This window comes from Brassica napus, chromosome C9, assembly GCF_020379485.1.
Source record: "Brassica napus cultivar Da-Ae chromosome C9, Da-Ae, whole genome shotgun sequence".
In the NCBI taxonomy this organism is placed as follows: domain Eukaryota; kingdom Viridiplantae; phylum Streptophyta; class Magnoliopsida; order Brassicales; family Brassicaceae; genus Brassica; species Brassica napus.
This window is the reverse complement of record NC_063452.1, coordinates 7,146,156-7,165,212: the sequence shown is the minus strand read 5'-3', so window position 1 is coordinate 7,165,212 and position 19,057 is coordinate 7,146,156. Positions and strand designations below refer to the sequence as shown.

General features: G+C 33.9%; 3 protein-coding genes and 3 non-coding genes across 7 annotated transcripts; 3 read left to right on the top strand and 3 right to left on the bottom strand.

Moving 5' to 3' along the window:
* Positions 1-74: 74 nt before the first annotated feature.
* Positions 75-1,788, bottom strand: LOC106357674. Its single transcript, XM_013797358.3, has 4 exons — positions 1,714-1,788; positions 1,025-1,584; positions 510-923; positions 75-419 (listed from the first exon to the last, which is right to left on the bottom strand). Exons 2-4 carry the CDS (start codon positions 1,578-1,580, stop codon positions 262-264), a joined length of 1,128 nt encoding a protein of 375 aa, XP_013652812.2. The 5' UTR covers positions 1,581-1,584; positions 1,714-1,788; the 3' UTR covers positions 75-261.
* Positions 1,789-6,236: 4,448 nt separating this feature from the next.
* Positions 6,237-9,455, bottom strand: LOC106357673 (U3 small nucleolar ribonucleoprotein protein MPP10-like). 2 transcript variants are annotated; one of them, XM_048767893.1, is made up of 13 exons: positions 8,636-9,455; positions 8,468-8,523; positions 8,260-8,350; positions 8,065-8,175; positions 7,828-7,965; positions 7,669-7,737; positions 7,523-7,564; positions 7,361-7,429; positions 7,184-7,255; positions 7,038-7,091; positions 6,801-6,942; positions 6,640-6,702; positions 6,237-6,567 (listed from the first exon to the last, which is right to left on the bottom strand). In XM_048767893.1, exons 1-13 carry the CDS (start codon positions 9,302-9,304, stop codon positions 6,551-6,553), a joined length of 1,593 nt encoding a protein of 530 aa, XP_048623850.1. In that variant the 5' UTR covers positions 9,305-9,455; the 3' UTR covers positions 6,237-6,550. The 2 variants fall into 2 exon arrangements, with proteins under 2 accessions (XP_048623850.1, XP_048623851.1); XM_048767894.1 differs by having other exon boundaries at positions 6,237-6,561.
* Positions 9,456-15,063: 5,608 nt separating this feature from the next.
* Positions 15,064-16,808, bottom strand: LOC106366277 (7-methyl-GTP pyrophosphatase-like). Its single transcript, XM_013805863.3, has 8 exons — positions 16,654-16,808; positions 16,492-16,563; positions 16,218-16,376; positions 16,037-16,106; positions 15,852-15,943; positions 15,623-15,664; positions 15,454-15,534; positions 15,064-15,349 (listed from the first exon to the last, which is right to left on the bottom strand). Exons 1-8 carry the CDS (start codon positions 16,675-16,677, stop codon positions 15,233-15,235), a joined length of 657 nt encoding a protein of 218 aa, XP_013661317.1. The 5' UTR covers positions 16,678-16,808; the 3' UTR covers positions 15,064-15,232.
* A 391-nt stretch (positions 16,809-17,199) lies between these two features.
* Positions 17,200-17,287, top strand: LOC125593782. The gene has a single exon (XR_007329673.1). It is a non-coding gene; the product is annotated as a small nucleolar RNA SNOR75 (small nucleolar RNA).
* Positions 17,288-17,348: 61 nt separating this feature from the next.
* Positions 17,349-17,436, top strand: LOC125593783. The gene has a single exon (XR_007329674.1). It is a non-coding gene; the product is annotated as a small nucleolar RNA SNOR75 (small nucleolar RNA).
* A 59-nt stretch (positions 17,437-17,495) lies between these two features.
* LOC125593717 lies at positions 17,496-17,565 on the top strand. Its single transcript, XR_007329615.1, has one exon. It is a non-coding gene; the product is annotated as a small nucleolar RNA Z105 (small nucleolar RNA).
* Positions 17,566-19,057: the final 1,492 nt, after the last annotated feature.

Sequence of the window (19,057 nt, the reverse complement as noted above, 5' to 3'; positions counted from 1 at the left end):
CTTAAATATAATTAAGTCACAAATTTCTACCTTTACTATATGTTGGAGCTCAGAAACCCGCGGAGATAACAGTGCAAATACAGGACACGAACTAACAAAATTGGTATGAGAACAACGATCCTTTGTACACACGGTCGCAGCATGAAGCTGCTGAGTGATTTTCCTCATCATATTCAAAAATCTCTAGAAACTTAGGTACAAAAAGCAAACCATATTCACAAAAAAAGCCTAAACCTTTGCTTCTTCCTCCTAAGTATCTGACTAGGGAGCCTCATTGATTGGTGAGGGCTGAGGTTTCAATGAATTTGCGGTAGGGTAAGCCAAGACTACACCACCAAGCGTGATGCTTACTGCAATTGATCCCCAAATCCATCTCTGCCTCCTCTTTCTCTTCTTCTTCTTCTCTCGCCTTGCATCCTCTGGTATCAACAAAGTTTAAGCATTGTGAGATATTAAAGAGCAAAAAATATATATATATAAAAATATTCTCGACTTTTTGTTTCTCCTACCTATGGCCTCTTGGTTGCGCTGGGACATTTCCTGGTTTACAGTCTCGGAATAGTGAAGGCGGTTAGATAACTGGGAGATTTCAAACTTCTTAGCTTCGAGCTCAGAAGTCATCTCCATCTCTACCTCTGCCTTGGCCAACTCAATGTCAAGTGAGTCAGAGACAAACCTGGTGAACTCGAGTTGACAACGTAGTTCATCTGCTATGTTCATGCTGTATTGGGTGCTGGTGGGATCTAGAGGAAGGAACAGACCCACATGGGCCAACTGCTGTCGGAGCCTCCGCCACTGAACTTGCATTTCCTCCAGAGTCTCCTCTGCTTGCCTTCTCTTCTCGCTTTCCATCAGCAAACTCAACCTCAGTTCAGCTTCAACGTTGTTAACTGAACTCGGCGTTCCGCTGTCGGTTGATAGTTCTGGAAAAGGAACACAGTAAGGCAAAAAGGCTACTTCACAGCGGAAAATAAAAAGCACTGATACGCTAGAAAAATTAAAAAGAAAAGGTGCAGAGAGTTACCATCACGAGCATCATAAAACTCTCCACCAGATGAAGAGCGGTTGTGTGAATTATCAGCTCTTGCATCATCTCGTACATCTGAATTGCTTGTAAAGCTTACTGATTGGCCTCTGTCATAGAAATATTCAGGTACATGATCCTTGTTAGCTTTTGTTCTGACTGACTCCAACAGGTAACTTTCGCATGCTAGACAATTGTCATCATCAGCGCTTCCGATGTCACCATTACTTTTATGACTTGCAGACTTCTTGCCCCAAAAGTTCCCCTGAGGGGGAGTAGAATCCCAAACAGGACGTCCCAAAACGCCATTGGTGTCATCCTCTGAATATGTGGAGGAGGTAGTCGTCGCCTCCACATCATCAAAGGAGCTCTTCAAAAGAGGAGTTGGTCTGCGTGCTTTGAGGTTGACGATATAGGGAGATGGAGGGGAGGAATACGGGGAATAAGGAAGTGGGATCTCTTTAGGAGTGGCATAGAGACAAGAGAATATTTTTGCTTTCGTTTGCTGATGATCCTTTAGTGTTGTATCAAAAACGGCAGCAGAAAACGTAGGCATGATTCTGCATCAGTCAAGGTTCCCCAATTAGAAAAAATCAATATCAAGCAGTTAACAACAACCTAAATCAAACATCGAGTAAAACCAAGAGTTCGATCCCGGGGATGATCAATAAAAACCATATCATTCAGACCTAAAGTCATCAAATCTATAACCCAATCGAGTGAATGTGATATGACATCGTTGTGAGAAGGTGCAGAAACAGAGTAGATATATACAGAAGAGGGAAAAAATACCTCTTCTCCAAGGCTTTTACCCCAACCATCACCAAGACCTCTTCTCCAAGGCTTCTTTTTTTTAATAATTAGATTTTATACTCGCGAGTATGTATTAAAAATTTAGTTTAGTTTTATAATAAATTTTAAACTAATTATTTAATTGATTTATATAATTTTTTATCTGAAATATGATTTCTCGATTTATTATTTATTTTTATTTATAACTATACCTTCTTGTTAGCTATTTAGTTATTTGTATTTATAAATATAATAATTATGTTTATAAACATATTCATAATTTTTGAAAAAAAAATATAATTTTCATTTTAAAATATTATATAAATTTCTTGATGCATGTAAACTGTTAATACATTATATAATACTCTATCCTACATTTTACATATATTTTATTTGAATAACATAAACAATAAAATTAGCTGCATAATATCAAATTTTACTTTGTAGTCAGAAAAAATTTACAATTAATTAATGTGTGATTATGATATATATATGTGATGGTATAATATTTAGATCTAAAATTTAATCATATTAAATATTTTGATGAATTTTAGTTAATATTAAAAACCATTTGTAAGATAATATAAAATGTAAAGCAAATATAATGAATTTAACTAATACTATGTAACATTTTATTTATTGAATTAACAATATTGAAAATCTAAAGTATTAGATTTATTTACTACCTGATTTAATTAATTATTTGAAATGTAGTTAAGCTTGCAAGATCGTAGAATGTATTACAATATATTATAATTTTTTTTTTTGGTATAATATTTAATTTTTTTGTGTTTTGGATTTTACATTGAAGATTTTTAAGATCCTTTGAAAACTATTACATAATTTTGATAAATTTTTTTCTAGTTGCTAAATGTTGACGATATTATAGAAAAAATCTTAGATAGCATATTCATCGTAATTTTGAGTTTTTAGTTTGTTGAATATAATAATTAGACAATATATTTATATTGATAAATTCATATTGATTGTTCATTCTATCATTCTTTTATGTTATCTCTTATGCTGATTTATTTTTGGTATTCGTAATAAATTTTATTTAAAATCTTAACTAACTTATTTGATATGCTTTCTTAGGTTCTTTATTTTTCATCTATCTTATAAACATTTATCTCTAAATATTTTCTTCGACATAACTCAACAGAAAGCATTTTGTTAGAATTATTTTACTTAAAAAATTATATGTTATATTAGGTGAATTAGACTAATAATTACAAGAATTTATCATGTAGTTTTCTTTAAGAACAATAATTTTTGAAAATCTTGTAAATCACACCATATTAGATTTATTGTAGTATAACTTATTTGGTTAGTTTCTATGAAGATTTCAACTGTAACTAACTAAAAAAATATTTGTCAAAACATAAGATAAAAGTCTTGATTAATATTGGAAACATTAATGGATAAATTTGTTAATTTCTTTTGATTGATTAAAAATAATTTGAAACTCATAAATAAATTGTGGCTTGAGATTCTCACTTTGGTCTCTTACTTAACATCTTTCAGAGATAGCGAGCGTAAATTTTCAATCTTGTTTTTAAATTGGAATTATTCACTAGTATATCCATTTTTTATGGTGTGATACATTTTTATTGGATTTTGTCTTCGGCTTGTAAGATTTACTTTCCATCGCGGATGTTTTTTCGCTTTTATTCACTGTTATTCTTCATTCACTCTAAACCCTATATTTCTTAATGTGTTCTTTGTTCATGAGGATTATGCGATTTTTTGATTTGGATATTATTAAAGAAAATACGTTTGATATTGATTTCTAATTTATTTTGAAAATACACTTTTTGAATTTTTATTTTGAAGAGTATATTTTATTTTGTGTTCTTACAAGTTAAAAATCGTGTATTCTTTATATTTTACTTTGTTTTAGTTACTTTTTGTTAAATTTCCAAATATTTAGTATATATATGAGTCGATTCCATTTTAATGATTTATTTATTAGTTTGCCCTATTTGATGTTGAATTCTACTTTGTATTGAAATCATCAGTTTTGGAAATTTTAACATTTTAAAAATAGTAAACTATAATTATGATTTTTCATATATATTTTGATTGGTTGTTTATAATCATATGTGTGTACTTTTAATGACTTATAGCCTCAACTTTTATATATTAAATAAAATGATGTTAACATATTTTGGTATTTAAAAATAATATGTAAATATTCTCAGTGACTTATAGTCTCAACTTACATATTGTATATGTTATTTTCAATAGCATATAGCCTAAATTTTGAAAATCATGAGTTAAATTTATTTACTTATAATTGTTCAAAAGCCCTGTATTTTTTTAAAAGTAATTCTTATTTTGTATTTTATTTTAATGTTAAATTTTGAAAATATTATATATATATATATATATATTAAGTGAATTTATTTATAATGTTTTACTTTTGTTAACTTACTTTGTTTGATATTGATTTCTATTTTATTTTTAAATGAAAATTGTTTTTGAAATATTAATATTTTTGAAAACAAAAATAAAAATAATGATTGGTTATTTTAAATCATGTGTGGACACCTTCAGTACTTGTAGCCTCAACGTTTTTTAATAATCTCCTAAACTTTTATATAATATAGATTTATGTTAAATTTCGAAATACTTAGTGTATATATATCAGTCACTTCCATTTTAATTATTTATTTAGTAGTTTGTCTTTTTGATATTGAATTCCATTTTGTGTTCAAATAATCAATTTTGGAAATTTAAACATTTTTAAAAATAGTGAACTAAAATTATGATTTTTATATTTTGATTGGTATATTTTTATATTTTTTTTATATTTTGATTGGTATCTTATAATAAGGGCCTTTATCTTAGTTTAGCTATTATTTCTGTCAAAAAAAAAAAAGATTGGTATCTTATAATACTATGTGTATATTCTCAATGGCTTTTTAGCTTACTTCTTATATAGTAAATAAAATGATGATTTAACATATTTTTGGTGTTTTAAAAACATTATGTGAACATTCTCCATTATTTATACCTTCAACTTATACATAGTAATAGTTATTTGTGAATATTTTCATTAGCATATAGCCTAAAATTTGAAAATCATGAGTTAAATTTATTTACTCATAATTTTTTGAAAGTCTTGCATTTTTTAAATTAATTATTACTTTGTATTTATATTTTTATGTTAAATGTAAAAAAATATTATATATTAAGTCAACTTATTTATAATTTATAATTTATAATGTTCCATTTTTGTTAACTTAACTAATTTGATATTAGTTTCTTTTTTATTTTGAAATGAACAATTTTTGGACATATTAACAAATGAAAACAAATTATTTGTGATATTACAATCGGTCGTTTTAAATCTTATGTAACTTATAGCCTCAAAATCAGTTGTAATGGTAACATATTGAATGACCTTAAATAAAAAAAATTGTGGTCACGAAGTTTGCTATTTATCTCTTTAAAGATTATGACAATTTACATATTGTTGCTATACAAATTTGGATTTTTACTATTTTGATATTGCACTATCATATCTTTTTTATTAAAGAAAAAATTCATTATTTTGAAAGAAATAATTGTGAAAATAATTACATAATTATTTATGTTGAATTTCGAAAACTCATTATAGACATTAAGTTAATACATTTATAAAGTTTTTACTTTTATTAGTTTACGTTATTTGATATTGATGGTGCTTATAACTTCAACTTTTATGTAATATAGATCAGGACTTTATGAATCCTTTTATGACGTCAGATAACCGGTTAACGTGGCATCTCCTCGTGTACAAACATAGCGGTGTAGCATCTTGTCCTAATCCCAACGACCCCTTACGTTAAAACCATCTATGACATTGCCCTTTCACCTACTTCTAATCGCCGCAACACAGACAAAGTAAACAAATCCCTAATCTAGCTGAACTCCCTCCCCAAAACCTGCGTCAAGAGCTCCTGACTCAACCATGACTTACTTTACAACATGAGCTCCATCCAACACGGTTGCACCAGGGCCGGCTCAGCACTTTCAAGGTCTTAGGACAAAAAATTTTTTTTTTATTTTCTAAAATTTATATATTTAAAATATTTTTAAAATTTAATCAGTAATATTTTGTAATGAAAATAAAACTATATACATATCAAATAATTTTGGACCCTTTCCAATTTTATTTATTATATTTATAATTTTTTATATATAAAAATATAGATTTATAAAAAAAATTAGATCCTTTAATTATTATTATACGTGGGACACGGGTTTGGACCCGGGACGGTCGCACCGTTTGTCCCCCAATGAGCCGGCCCTAGGTTGCACTAGCACCAATATAGGTCTTATGTGTGTGAGTTTTATCTTAACTTGTATTCTTTTTAAGCCTTATTTGCAGCCTCTTTACAATCACATTATTAACTTTTGGGTGACACTTAACAAAAGAGCTTTAAAAAGTGCATAATATAAAAATCAACATTTCGTCTCACTATATAAGTTTAGTGAAAGGGGGCGTGTTTCATTATAGTCGGATACATGCCAAAACCACCCATCCGAACAAAATTCTCGACCTTAAAAAGTTCAAAAAAGTTTCAAAATATTAAAACACATGCAAAACTATATTATCCAATCTTGAAGCAGTCTGTGTTTAGTAGATGCTTTCTTCTACAACTGCTCTTGACTGAACTCTTCTGACCTTGAATCCGCACGGCTGTATCTCTCTCTCTCCCCCCCCCCCCCCCCCCAATCTTTCACCTGTTATTCATTGCCTGCAACTTCCAAAGAGTACTAAACGTTCAACATTTGATATTTTTAATATCCTCAAATATCTAATGTGAAAAAAGTACCGGTGTTATGGATCTCTGTATTAGTATCCCGCGCCTTCTTCACCGGATGATTTGCAGATTCAGCTGTTCCACAAGCGACATGTAAAACATGTTAGAAACAATAACTATGACAATGTAGGCCGTTCGTCTTATAACCAACATGATGTTGTTCACTGCCTTACCTTTGAACTTTCTCTTCTTCTTAGCTCTCCTTCTCTTCCTCTCTTCCTGTGTAAGCTCTGACTCATCCTTAATCTTGCCTGTACCCGCAAATATTTCCTCTGGAGCAAGCATTGCTGCATCTGACACTGCCACTGGCGCAACCTATACAAAGTACACAGAGCAAGTTGCTTAGTACAATGGTGCTCTCATCTCAATCAAACAAAAAAAAAACAGTTGAAAGGAAACAATAGAATTACCTCTTCCATTGCTATGGCTGGGACGTTTGTCTGTATAGACATTTCTTCTATTACCTGAAAGTTTTTGAGTATTAAAGCTGTTTCAGTGCGTAGCAAATATGAATAAACATCATCATTTAGGATCTAAACCAAAAAAAAAAACATACTGGCTTAGGTGTAAAGTGGAAGTGGGAGAGAGCATCCAACTTCAGGCATAGTTTCTTGAATAGCATGCTTGCCTGATTTAACGTTTGTAAAAACAAAAATATGAGTGTGATAAATAGACTGAACAATGGAAGGGAGAAGATCGATACGTAAACAGAAAAAAAAAATCAAGTGGGAACCTCTTTCTTTAGTTCATCAGAGAAAGTAGCTGGAGCAAAGGCTGGATTAGATTTCTGCACGTATTCTTCCTGCAAATAGCCAAATGGACCAAATACATATGTAAGTTTGGTTCTCTCTCAAAAAACGTAAGAAAACAATAAAATCTTGTAGATCATACAAACCTCGTAAACTTCGGCCAGACCTTTCTTGCTTTTACTATCGTCCTGCACATTTCCAAAAGTAACAAAACGGATTATATTCACCTTCATCAACTGTTATCCAGGGGAAAATATGAGAACAAGGGTAATAGTTCTTCAATAAAACTCACCAATTCCTTGGCTTCTCTTTTGGATTTAGTGGGCAGGCTAGGCGCACGTTGAACATCATCAAAACGAGCCTAAGAAAGTCACAAGATCAGTTATGCAAAAGTCAAGGAAAAGAAACAAAAGAGACTTTTGTTACAAACTACAGCCAAAGGTAACTTTACCTCAATGATTCGGCTCTTGATCATATCCTCAAGTGAGGCTGTGACCTCTTCTGTGATTACAGGAGGAGGCCTGGCATTGTGCTCAAAATCTAAATCAACTTCTAAAGCACTATTCTTTGGCCTCTTTGTAGCAGTTACCTTTCAACAAGAGAAATCATACATAAAGTCAGCTACAGAAAGCAACATTTCATTTTTTTTTCTGAGTGTTAATAGTGGAGTGAAACATGGTTAGGTTACCTCTCCCTGCATAGTCCAGTGTTTAGGATCTAAGTTTGCTTTCTCCATCTGTTCAATCTTGGATTGAAGCTTTAGCAGTTCTTTCTCATGGGTAGAGAGTTTTTCAGTGGCCTAAAAGAAGAAGAAGAGTTAGTCAGATCACAAATGAGCAATGAAGTCAACGCATTATCACAATGATTTTAAGAATTATAGTACCTGGTTTCCATCTCCAGCTTCCTCATCTTCAATGACATCTTTCATCGTCCTTTTTGTCTCTTTCTTTTTACCACCAAAGAAATCTTCATACCTAATTATAATGGATAAAGAATACAAATCTTAGAACAAAAATCAGGTAGAAGGATTGCCTAATCTCGACACTCCAATAAGCTCATTCACTGAAAAACAGAGAGCATAAGAACCAAACCTCGCCTTTCCCAAATTGTCAGCGTCTTCGTTGTCATCACCAGCAAAAGCACCAAACTAGAGAGGACAATAACAAATCAAAATCATTCGATAGAAACAAAAAGAAACTAACTAAATTTGTAAAACATTCAATCCAATATATATTCCTGAGCAATATTTATGTGTTTACCTCCTCATCCTCCTCATCTTCATCTTCATCTTCTTCGTCTTCCTCATCATAATCATCATCACTCAAATTTTGATTCTTTCCCTTTGACAATCCTTTCTTGTTTTTGTAGTCCGTCCCATACTCTTGAGCCTCACCCTCCTCTAAGAAATCCTCCAAATCTTTTATCTTGAAGAACTTGTCCTCTATTCCTTCATTCTCCTCCTCCTCCTCCTCCTCCTCTTCATCTTCCTCTTCTTCTTCTCCATCCTCCTCCTCCTCCTCTCCTTCGCTTTCATCAGCTTCGAGCTCATCATCGTCATCCTCAACATCATTATCATCATCCATATCCATCTCATCGACATCCCCTTCATGAGAAGCCTCGACCGCCAAATCTCCGATTTTGCGAATCTCTTTAGGGCTTTTAGCAAACCGCTTGACTTCATGACGCAAGCTTGACAGCAAAGGCTGAGACTGCATATCAATCTGCTGCCAAATCTGCTCCGCGTCGAAACCATCAACCAAGAGCTCGTCGAAAGGAGACTTAGGGTTGTGCGGCTTCAGCTTGGTGAAGAGATACTGAGACGCAGCACGAGCCACCTCTGAGATCGAGCTCGGCGCTAGAAAAACAGGTGGTTCAGTTGATTTAAGCTTCTCAAGGGCTTCGAAGCCCGAATCCTTTACAGCGGCCATAGATGAAGCAGCCGAACTTAGCAGATCGTTGCTTCCTCTGATTCTCAAGGTAATGTGTGTGTAAGCAGTGCCCTCGAGGATTAGGTTTAATGGTCAATGTCAGCGGAAGGTTTAAACGGCGGTTAGGTTTATGGTGTATCTCAAAAACCCTGAGAATCAAATGTCTCCCATAAAGCCTCTTATTTAGACAGAGAGTTTGCCTTATTCTTTGGGCCAGTTTTGGGCCTTATGCATTTTGATTGGGCCATTCCTCAAAAGAGTTACAGAAAACAAGAATGCCTCCGCTATTTAGTTTTTTTTTTTGCTAAATTTTGATATCTTATAAAAAAATCATTTACAGTATAAACTTGTTTCCTATTGATGAATATGGTTAAGTATCAAGATTCAGTAAAATTTTTTAGTTATTGTTATAAAAGTAACGAAAAAGTCTATTTTTATTCATAACATAGAGGTTCCTTATATAGGAGATTATACCGTCATAGATAAAACGAAAGATTACAAATCATAATTTTTTGGTTATGAGCCATCCACAATCTGGTTGATAACACTCCCTCTTGGATGTCATAACCATTTAGAGCTTGTAATGTGCTTTAATGTTGCCTCATTAAAACTTTACCAGGAAAACTCAATTGAGACAAAACCATGGTGAAGTAAAAAGAGTACAACACACATTACTCCCCCTGATTTGGACATTACTGAAGGTCCCTTGGACCTCTCCAATTTTCTGCAATCCGTGGGTGATGAAGATCTTGGGCAGAATATGCTTCGTCCTTGAACATGATAGTTGGTTCTTCTTTACCATCGGCCATGCCACAATCTGATCGAACATATTGAGTCATCGACCTCAAATACAGACACACAAAATCTTGGATGATGTTGATGTGATATACGTGTACCACCATGTGTAAAACATAACTTGTCTGAAACAAATCAACAAAACCAAATAACCTCTTTTTGGGATTGTTAGTATAAAATAAACCAAAATCAAAGGCTTTTTCATCGTCCTTCTTATGGACTAATCAGATCAGTGTCTAAAACAAGACTTCTGCATCGTCCATCTCAGGACTAAATGGACTTCTTTATCGTCCACCTTTGGACTGAATGAATCAGTGTCCAAAACAAGTGATCTCACGCCCATGTACTAGATAATGGGTGAGACTGGTCCATATTAAATTTCTTGAGTGCCATTTTCTGTATATACTATTTGATGCACAAGGATTTCATTGTTAATGTACTCAAGTTGTAATCCCAAACAAAACTTTGTTTTCCAAGATGTTTCATCTCAAACTCTTTCTTGAGATATTCAACTGTTTGAGAAATTGTATCTAGAGGTTCCTAGGATATTCAGATCATATACTTTGATGATTATCAATATTGTTCTCAAGAACTTGCTGTACTTTCAGCTCAATACCCTCTAGTACTTTCATTATCCAGTGGACCATATAAATATGCAGTCACTACATCAACTTGCTGCAAGTCTAATTTTCTCTCTTATATAGCCAGACTTATGAGAAATCTAAAAGTAGTTGCATCCACCACATGGGAGTATGTCTCCTCATAATCAATTACTGGTCTTTGTGAGAATCCTTGTGCAACATCAGCTTTATATCTCACGATTTCTATTCCTCACAAGACCCATTTATATCCACTGGTTTTAACATCATATGTCGTCTTAATCATATGGCCAAATACGTCTTTCTTCCTTATACTATTTAACCCCACGTTTCCATTCAATCCAATCTGTTCTACGAGTGCGCACTCTTATATTGATGTGGGTTCATGATCCTCGCTTATATTCATAAATTCAAGTGCTACCTTGTATGCAAATAAATCATCCTATGTCGACATTCCTTATTGGTTCCATTATGTTCCAGACATGATATAATCGATTGAGATTCATTATTATCAGGACCTTTAATACTTTGCAGCTTGGCGTCCCAAACTACATTGTTTGGTACCTGTACCTTAGAGCCGGCCGGCCTTATCTCCATGTCTGGGATGGTTTCCTTAGTAACCTCGGATTTGGATTTTGATTATCATTATCTGCACCTTTCTTTTGTTTCCGAGGATTTTTATCTTTTGGAACCTATTTGGTCTACCACGTTTCATACATTGTCTAGACTTTGTAGCAACTTGACTGTGTCTCTTCTTGGACATCAAATTCGTTGGTTCTTTACAAGCTGGTTTATATATGACTTAGTCATTCTTTTTCGGATCAGCAAATGTGTCTGGCATTTGATTAGCTAGCTTTGTAAATGTATAATCTTTGGACTTCTATTTCACATTCTTTAGTCCGAGGATCTTGCCAAGACATTGATGGTTGATTCCATTCTATTTCTTTTACCATTTTTTTACGAGCTTTATTATTTTTTTTCTCCTCCTGGTCTTAAAATAATCCATGTACCTGACCTCAAATATAATCACCCATAGTTGGCTCAAAGTACTTTATTATTGTGGGAGAATCATATCCAACATATATCCACATCCTCCTTTTGAGGTCTCATCTTAGTTCTCTGTGGTGGAGCAATTAGTACATAGACAGCACATCCAAATGTCTTATGATGGGGTATGTCTGGCTCTTGACCCGTTAATAATTGTGATAGGGGATATCTATGCTCACTAAATGGCCTGATGCGTATTAACTTAGGTGCATGTAAATTTCGTGTGGCCCAAGCTGTGAATGAGAGTTTTGACCTCATAAGTTATGGTCTATCAATCAGCTATTTGCGTTTTAAAAGATTTCGGCCAAACCGTTCTTGGTATAGACATGTATCACAGAATTGTCCACACTTACCCCAATAGACATACCATAATCATTTAAACGCTTGGGACATGTACTCACCAATATTATCTAGACATATAGTCTTTATTTATGAAAAAGAGGCTCGTAGTCGTTTTACTGGTGATGGCCTAATGAGTTTCCCTTGTGTACATGCTACACACGTGAGATTCTTTGGGATAACTCTTCTTATCTCTTAATGTGTGCCTTTTGAATATCAATTTTTGCATCATGTTTGGACCAGGATGGCCAATCCGGTCGTGCCATAAAGTGTATATTTTCGCAGGCTTTTAGCCTCTATCATACTGATATATGCATAGTCTAGGTCAGTAGAGAATGAATGTATATTCTTTAGGACTTATTATGGCCTTAGGCGATTTTATACATATATCTGAAGGAACTCTTTGTTTCTTTCGCCCATTGTTTCAATATGGAAACCATTCATTTTTATATCTTTAAAACTCAATAGGCTGCTCTGGCTCTTAGAGCTGGGTGAATATAAGGCATCACTGATTTCTAGATGCATACCCTTAGGCAATAATATATTAGCCTAGCCATAGTCTTCTTTCAGACTGGCGATACTTGATTTAGTACTTATATTGGCGTTTTTCAGTGTACTCATATAGAAAAATCATTCATTCATTTAATTTAAGCAGACAATGTAATAAAAATAAATTCAAGGAGATAAAAATCAGAGAAAGCATACAAGCAAAGCAATCACACAAGTTTGATGTCGAAATCAGATTATCAACTTGATTCTTTTAGGCAATCATAAGTCTCATATTCCATAAGATCATCTTGATCATGTTCGAAATTATTTTCACCATCTTTATAGACCAAGTGGATTTCAGGATTCTTCCCTTTCAGACTCTCTTTGATAGATGTCACAAAAATGTTTGGGAGTCCTTCATATCTTAGCCCAATGGTTCTCCATTCCACATCTATGGCACACTGATTTGGTCGAGCTTTGTGGTTTAAAGGATATACCACGGCCACTGCCTTGACCATGAATCAAATTGGGTTGATACCCACGGCCTCTGCCATAGTGATTCCCACGGCCAAATGTTATAGTGGCCATGGCCACGTCCTTTCCACCCTCCACGGCCATGACCATGTGGTCTATCATTCTGGACGTGGTTACCTTTTTTTTCTTCTGCGGCCTTATTGGTATCAGGTAATGGGGTTAATCCAGGAGGTCTCAATTCACTGTTTCTCATCAGTAATCCAATATTTTGCCCAGCTAGCAATAGACTCATCAACGAACTTATAGTCCTGGATTCTGAGATTCCTCTAATCAAATAGGGTTTTGGTAATAACACCGTTCTTTGGTGATCATATCTCGATTTTTAACTCTGTCCAAATGTCTAGAGGATTCTCTATAGTCAGATATTGATCTTTGAGACTCTTAATAAGATGATGGCTAATAATTAATATTGCCATGTATCAATCTTTCTCATTGGTATTATTGTCTTTTATGATACATTCACCAAGTCTTTTTTTTTTACTTTAGGATAATCTTTGTATCCAATGCCCACCGTAAATAATTATCTCCAAAGAGATTTAAGGCAGCAAAATCCAGGTTGATTTTCGACATCTCAAATCTTATATCACTCAATATTTAGATATAACTTTCATGCGGCCTTACTCTTAAAAACAATCAATTCGGATTTCAATTTTGTGAGGACAAAAAGACTATCAATCTTAAAGGTATTTAATCAATCAATCAATTTCTAGCAAGTCTCAGCAATACTATTTCTATGTGCTCATAATATTATGGTTTATCAAGGCTAGCAAAAACGGATTCAATTAATCATGCAATTAGGGTTTAACAATCAATGGATTTTAGCAAGACTAGTAAAAAGATTTATTAATCACTCAATCAGTTTCAAGGCTGATTTTAGCAATAGTAGAATATAGATTTCAAGCATGAATTTCAATGAATCAGTTTCAAGGCTGATTTTAGCAATACTAGAATATAGATTTCAAGCAGGAATTTCAATGAATCAGTTTCAAGGCTGATTGGTATTTAGCATAAACCATGTGTAATTTATCTAGTATCCGAATTTATCAAACCTCAAAAACATATAATCAGATCAATCAATTTAATCGAACTTAGCATACAATCTTAAACCTCAAGACATTAGATTTTATCATGAATCTATCAACCTTGCATAAGGATTCTCAATTCTCAAAAATATCCAAATCAGATCAATATAACCTATCATACGGATTATTTGGGGTTTCTATTTAAAACAGATCAGATTACAAAACTATCAATCCTAGCAGGTGATATTAAACCTCAAGAATCATGCAATTAGATCATTCGGATTTTAAACAAGTAAACCTCAATCAATCTATCAACCTATCGGATTATATAAGCAAAGCAAGCTAGCAATCTATCAGATTCAATCAATGTTTTAACTGGTGGGTTTAAACAATTTTAAATCAGATGAACAATTAACCAAGCAGGATGAGAAAATAAATCTATCAATTTAACGGTCAAACAATTCTTTTAACCTTAGATGATTGTTGAATCGGACCACCAAAGGAGTTTAGCCTGACACGAACGGGACGCGAGCTGGAATGGATCGAGTTGCTTCTATCGGGTCGCGGACGTCTTTGATCGTCGGACGCGAGCTGTCTGATGCTGTCGCGAACGAGGAAGAGGTCGTGTGCTGGAGCTGCTCTCGGGTCGCGAACGTCTGAGCTAGGATCAGGAACGCCTTGGGCTGAAGCTGATCGGGGACGCGAGCTGGAACAGATACAGGAATAAGAGACGCGATCGGGGTTTAGGGTTCGTTGGATCGCCGGCTAGGGTTAGGGTTTTTCGATTTGGGTATTAACTTAATGATTTAGAGTTTCGTGCTGATAACGTGTTATAAAAGTAATGGAAAAATCTAGATAAATGGAAAGATTACAAATCATAATCTCTTGGTTATAAACCATCTACAATCTGGTTCATAACAGTTATACCGTCATAGATAAATGGAAAGATTACAAATCATAATCTCTTAGTTATAAACCATCTACAATCCGGTTCATAACAGTTATATACTTGTGTTGAAGGAATTTCAATCTTTTTATACCATAAGTGGATCAAACATCACAATATTTCAATGTTGCAATAAGAATCTCAGTGTATTATCAGTCTAAGCCTTCCTACATGAGGAATCTTCAAGATGGAGGGGGTTGAGCTCCAACACATCGGTGATGAATTTTTCAGTGAGGTCTTTAGGAAGTCCCATGACTGTATCAACTCCTCCCACCTACAACATTACAACGTAAAAGGCTTTTAGAGGTGTGTACATATTTAAGCAATATGCTGGAAACAGAACACGCAAGCTTGTTATATCGAAATAGTAGGGCTAACCACGGTATCGATAAAGGGAGCAATGAGGGGATGCTCCAGCATTAAACCTCCAGCAACTTTGAAAGTTACCGCATCATCAATCTGAATATTGAAAACACAAACTTAGATGTTAAACAAACCCACTTCAAGAGAAAAGAAGAATGAGTGGGGTAGTTTTAGAAGATTTTACAAGATCGTCTATGACTTTTTCTGGAATCTCATGGAAATAAACCTGCGTCACAACATACCCACACAAACTGTTAAACCACCCACACGGTAAGAGTTTTTAGAAGAACCAAAAAAGAAGCAAATTCGAAGGAGACTGTTTAGTTTTCTTTTCATGGACGGCCTTAATCAGAAAATAATCAAATATCATCTAAGAAGAAGAGGACCATATGTAGATGTTGATAGTAGTGTACCTCAGCTTTGTCCCAACCGATTCTTTGAACACCAGTTTTCAAGTTCCTTACTAAAACAGAGCCCACAACGCCTCCATGTGAACCGGAATAGCCTGGTATAGGTTTCAAAGAAAAAATGCTTAAAATCATATCACCTTGTTACAGAAGTAGAAAAATATAACTTGGACAAAAAAAAAAAGGCAGACCTTTGATAAAAAGGCGAGCTTCATCCTTGGTAGTTGGTTTTTCTCTAATGACACCTTTGTACACAACAACCTACCAATAATCACCTCAAGTTCAAAATAATAATGTAATAACCCCAAGAGACGAAACTCTAATAGTAAAACAAAAAAAAACAAAATAATAAAAGAAAAGAGTAAGCATTACAGTGTCAGCAGTAATCAATAAGGTTGGTTGAGGATCCTGACCAAACTGGGTTAGACCTCCCAGTTTCGATATAATCTCATCTGCCTTGGCCTGAGCGATAGCTACAACCAAATCTTCAGGATTGTCTCTCCTGATAGCTTTCTCATCAATGTCTGCTGTCTTCAACCCCAACATACCATACCATGCATTACATATCCCAAGTCTCGATTTCAACATCCTATTATTAACTTAATAATCGAGAGAAGAGTAAACAAAATAGGAGAAGCAGTGTTACCACGACAGTGAATTCATATCCCATTTCAGCCAGTATCCTTTTTCTCGCCATCGATTGAGATCCCAGAATCATCTGCTTCGTTTTCAATAATTTCCAATTCGAGAATCAAAAATTAATCTAATTATATATATCTACAATAAAACCAGAGAGAGAGAGAAATACCTTGAATCCTCTCTTCATCGCCATCCTCGGCTCCTGCTCTGAGAGGACAGCAGCGGAAGAGTGAGTGAACAAGTAAAGCTAACCGGTAAGTACACAAAAGTGGTGTCTAATTCTCCAACTATTCTGTCATGTCGTACAAATGTTTGGACTATTATTACAATTTTATCTAACCCACTTGTGACTAAACTAATTACGTATTATAAAGGCCCATATATTACATTTCTTAAACATGGGCCATGTTTTTTTGTAAACTATCAAGCCCGTTTACTTTAGTAGTAGGACTTCGTGTCGTTTCTCTGGAGTGGAGACGACCTAGACAACCCTAAACCCTTCTCCTATAAATTAGCCAGCTACCGTCAACTCTTTAAATTAAGTACAATCTGGGTTGCGAATCATAACCTTTTAGTCTCTGCAAATTTCCTCGTGTTTTCGTTAACTTTAGCTCTGCCTTGTCCTCTCTTCCTTTTATCTGTTTTGTATCATGAGTTTTTGCAGTAAATCGTTTGGTAAATTATTTTATATTTATCTTGGTTAATGAAAGAAAATTCTCAGTGATGAAGAAACAATAGATGACGAGTCCGACGAATCCATTCATAAAAATCATGTGGACAATCGAGGCATTTGTCTGAGAGGATTGACTTTTTCTTTTCTTGTTTTATTAACTTTATTTTATTTAGCAAAAAAAAAACTTGATTTCTCGGTGATGAACAACACAATAGATGACGAGTCCGATCAATCCATTCTTTAAATCGTGGGGACAATCGAGGCATTTGTCTGAGAGAAATTCTCTTCTATTTACTAGTAGTTTTTTTTTGTTTATGAAAGTTTTGTTTAAAAGATTCGAGGCACGATGAGGATTGTTTATTGTCATCTGATTCATCATGATGATTCAAAACCTCCTACTCATTCCGAGTGCCTATCTGTCTTGCTCTGTCTGTGAGTGTATGCTCTTTAATTTCTAGGCATTAACTTTTTTGACCTCTCGGTTTAGCACAATATAATTGGTAGCTCTGCCACAAAAACAAGTGTTTTAGGCAAGTACTAGTGGGCTCTTCTTTCCGGCTTTACCGAAGCCCAATTCATAACCCATAACATACAGAGACAAAGTAAACTTATGGACACAAAGACACGCAATTAGTAGTACTAGTAAATTGAATAACGTTGATAAAAAAAAGTGAATTTGAATAACAAACTTATAATTAAAGCCAATTCATTAAATCTCAATTGGTAGTACTTGTGAACTGAATAACAGAGTTATAACTTATGCCAATTCATTAAATCTCAATTAGTAGTACTTGTGAACTGAATAACAAAGTTGCATGTTCATTAAATCCAACTTCCTGCTTAATTGCATGTGTAACTCGTAATACTTGGAGCTTGTGTTTGCGAGGTACCCGAATGACATGAACTACAACACATCTATTTTGCACTTCTAAAAAAATCATCACCAATGGAGAAGCCCTACTTCATAATTTCTATCTGTATTCCTTAATTTAATTAATTTGGTATGGAAGCTGGACTATGCTTAAATTGTGAATGAAGATTTCACTACCAAGCACAGCATGCATCAAAATTAGGGCCGGACAAAAAAACTCGAATCTGAAGAACCAAACCGAACCCGATCCGAAAAATTAGAACTGAACTCAAACCGAAATTGATTAAATATTCGAACGGGTTCAAAATTTTGGTATCCAGAGAACCGAAACCGAACCTGACCCGAACCGAAGTATTTCGAGTACCCGAATATATCTGAAATAGATTTATATATCTAAGTATATTAATTATTTTTAGATTTAATGTATATGAAAAACATCCAAAATATATAAGATAATTTTAAATTATCTAAAATACTTGAAAATATATACAATTAGTCAAAAATAAATGTCTAAAATAACTATAATATACTCAAAACACTAATAATACTTGAAATATCTACTGATTCTCTATCAAAATATTCAAACAAACCAATTTATATGTTAAGTTTAGGTATTGTGAAATATGTTATTCAAATTTATATGTAATACAATATTTTATTTACAGATTTTAAGAAATTTAAACTATATATTGAATTTTAAAATTTTAAAAATCATTTAAATGGGTTATCCGAACCCGAACAGAACCTGCAAATATCCAAACCGAACCCGACCCGAAATTTAGAAATATCCGAATAGAGCTGAAATCTTTAACCCCGAAAACCCGAAACTCGAATAAACCCGATCCGAACCCGAACGGGTACCCGAACGCCCAATCCCTAATCAAAAATACAGAAAATCTGAACTATGTTGAAATTGTGAATGAGAATATCACTATCAAGCATACACAATAAAGGCCGTGGAAACTTTATGATCATGCATAAAACTTCAAGCTCTAAACGTACCTACCTAACCAAATAGGCAAATACCAT

Coding starts and splice junctions, on each gene's coding strand:
- LOC106366277 (XM_013805863.3), bottom strand. CDS start 16,677: ATGGCGATGAAGAGAGGATTCAAG. Junction 15,535..15,622: donor AAAAAGTCATAGACGATCTT/GTAAAATCTTCT, acceptor TTCAATATTCAG/ATTGATGATGCGGTAACTTT. Junction 15,350..15,453: donor CTCCCTTTATCGATACCGTG/GTTAGCCCTACT, acceptor GTAATGTTGTAG/GTGGGAGGAGTTGATACAGT.
- LOC106357674 (XM_013797358.3), bottom strand. CDS start 1,580: ATGCCTACGTTTTCTGCTGCCGTTTTTGATACAACACTAAAGGATCAT. Junction 924..1,024: donor GTTTTATGATGCTCGTGATG/GTAACTCTCTGC, acceptor TTCCTTTTCCAG/AACTATCAACCGACAGCGGA. Junction 420..509: donor GCGCAACCAAGAGGCCATAG/GTAGGAGAAACA, acceptor TGTTGATACCAG/AGGATGCAAGGCGAGAGAAG.
- LOC106357673 (XM_048767893.1), bottom strand. CDS start 9,304: ATGGCCGCTGTAAAGGATTCGGGCTTCGAAGCCCTTGAGAAGCTTAAA. Junction 8,176..8,259: donor AAGCTGGAGATGGAAACCAG/GTACTATAATTC, acceptor TTCTTCTTTTAG/GCCACTGAAAAACTCTCTAC. Junction 7,966..8,064: donor ACTGGACTATGCAGGGAGAG/GTAACCTAACCA, acceptor TCTTGTTGAAAG/GTAACTGCTACAAAGAGGCC.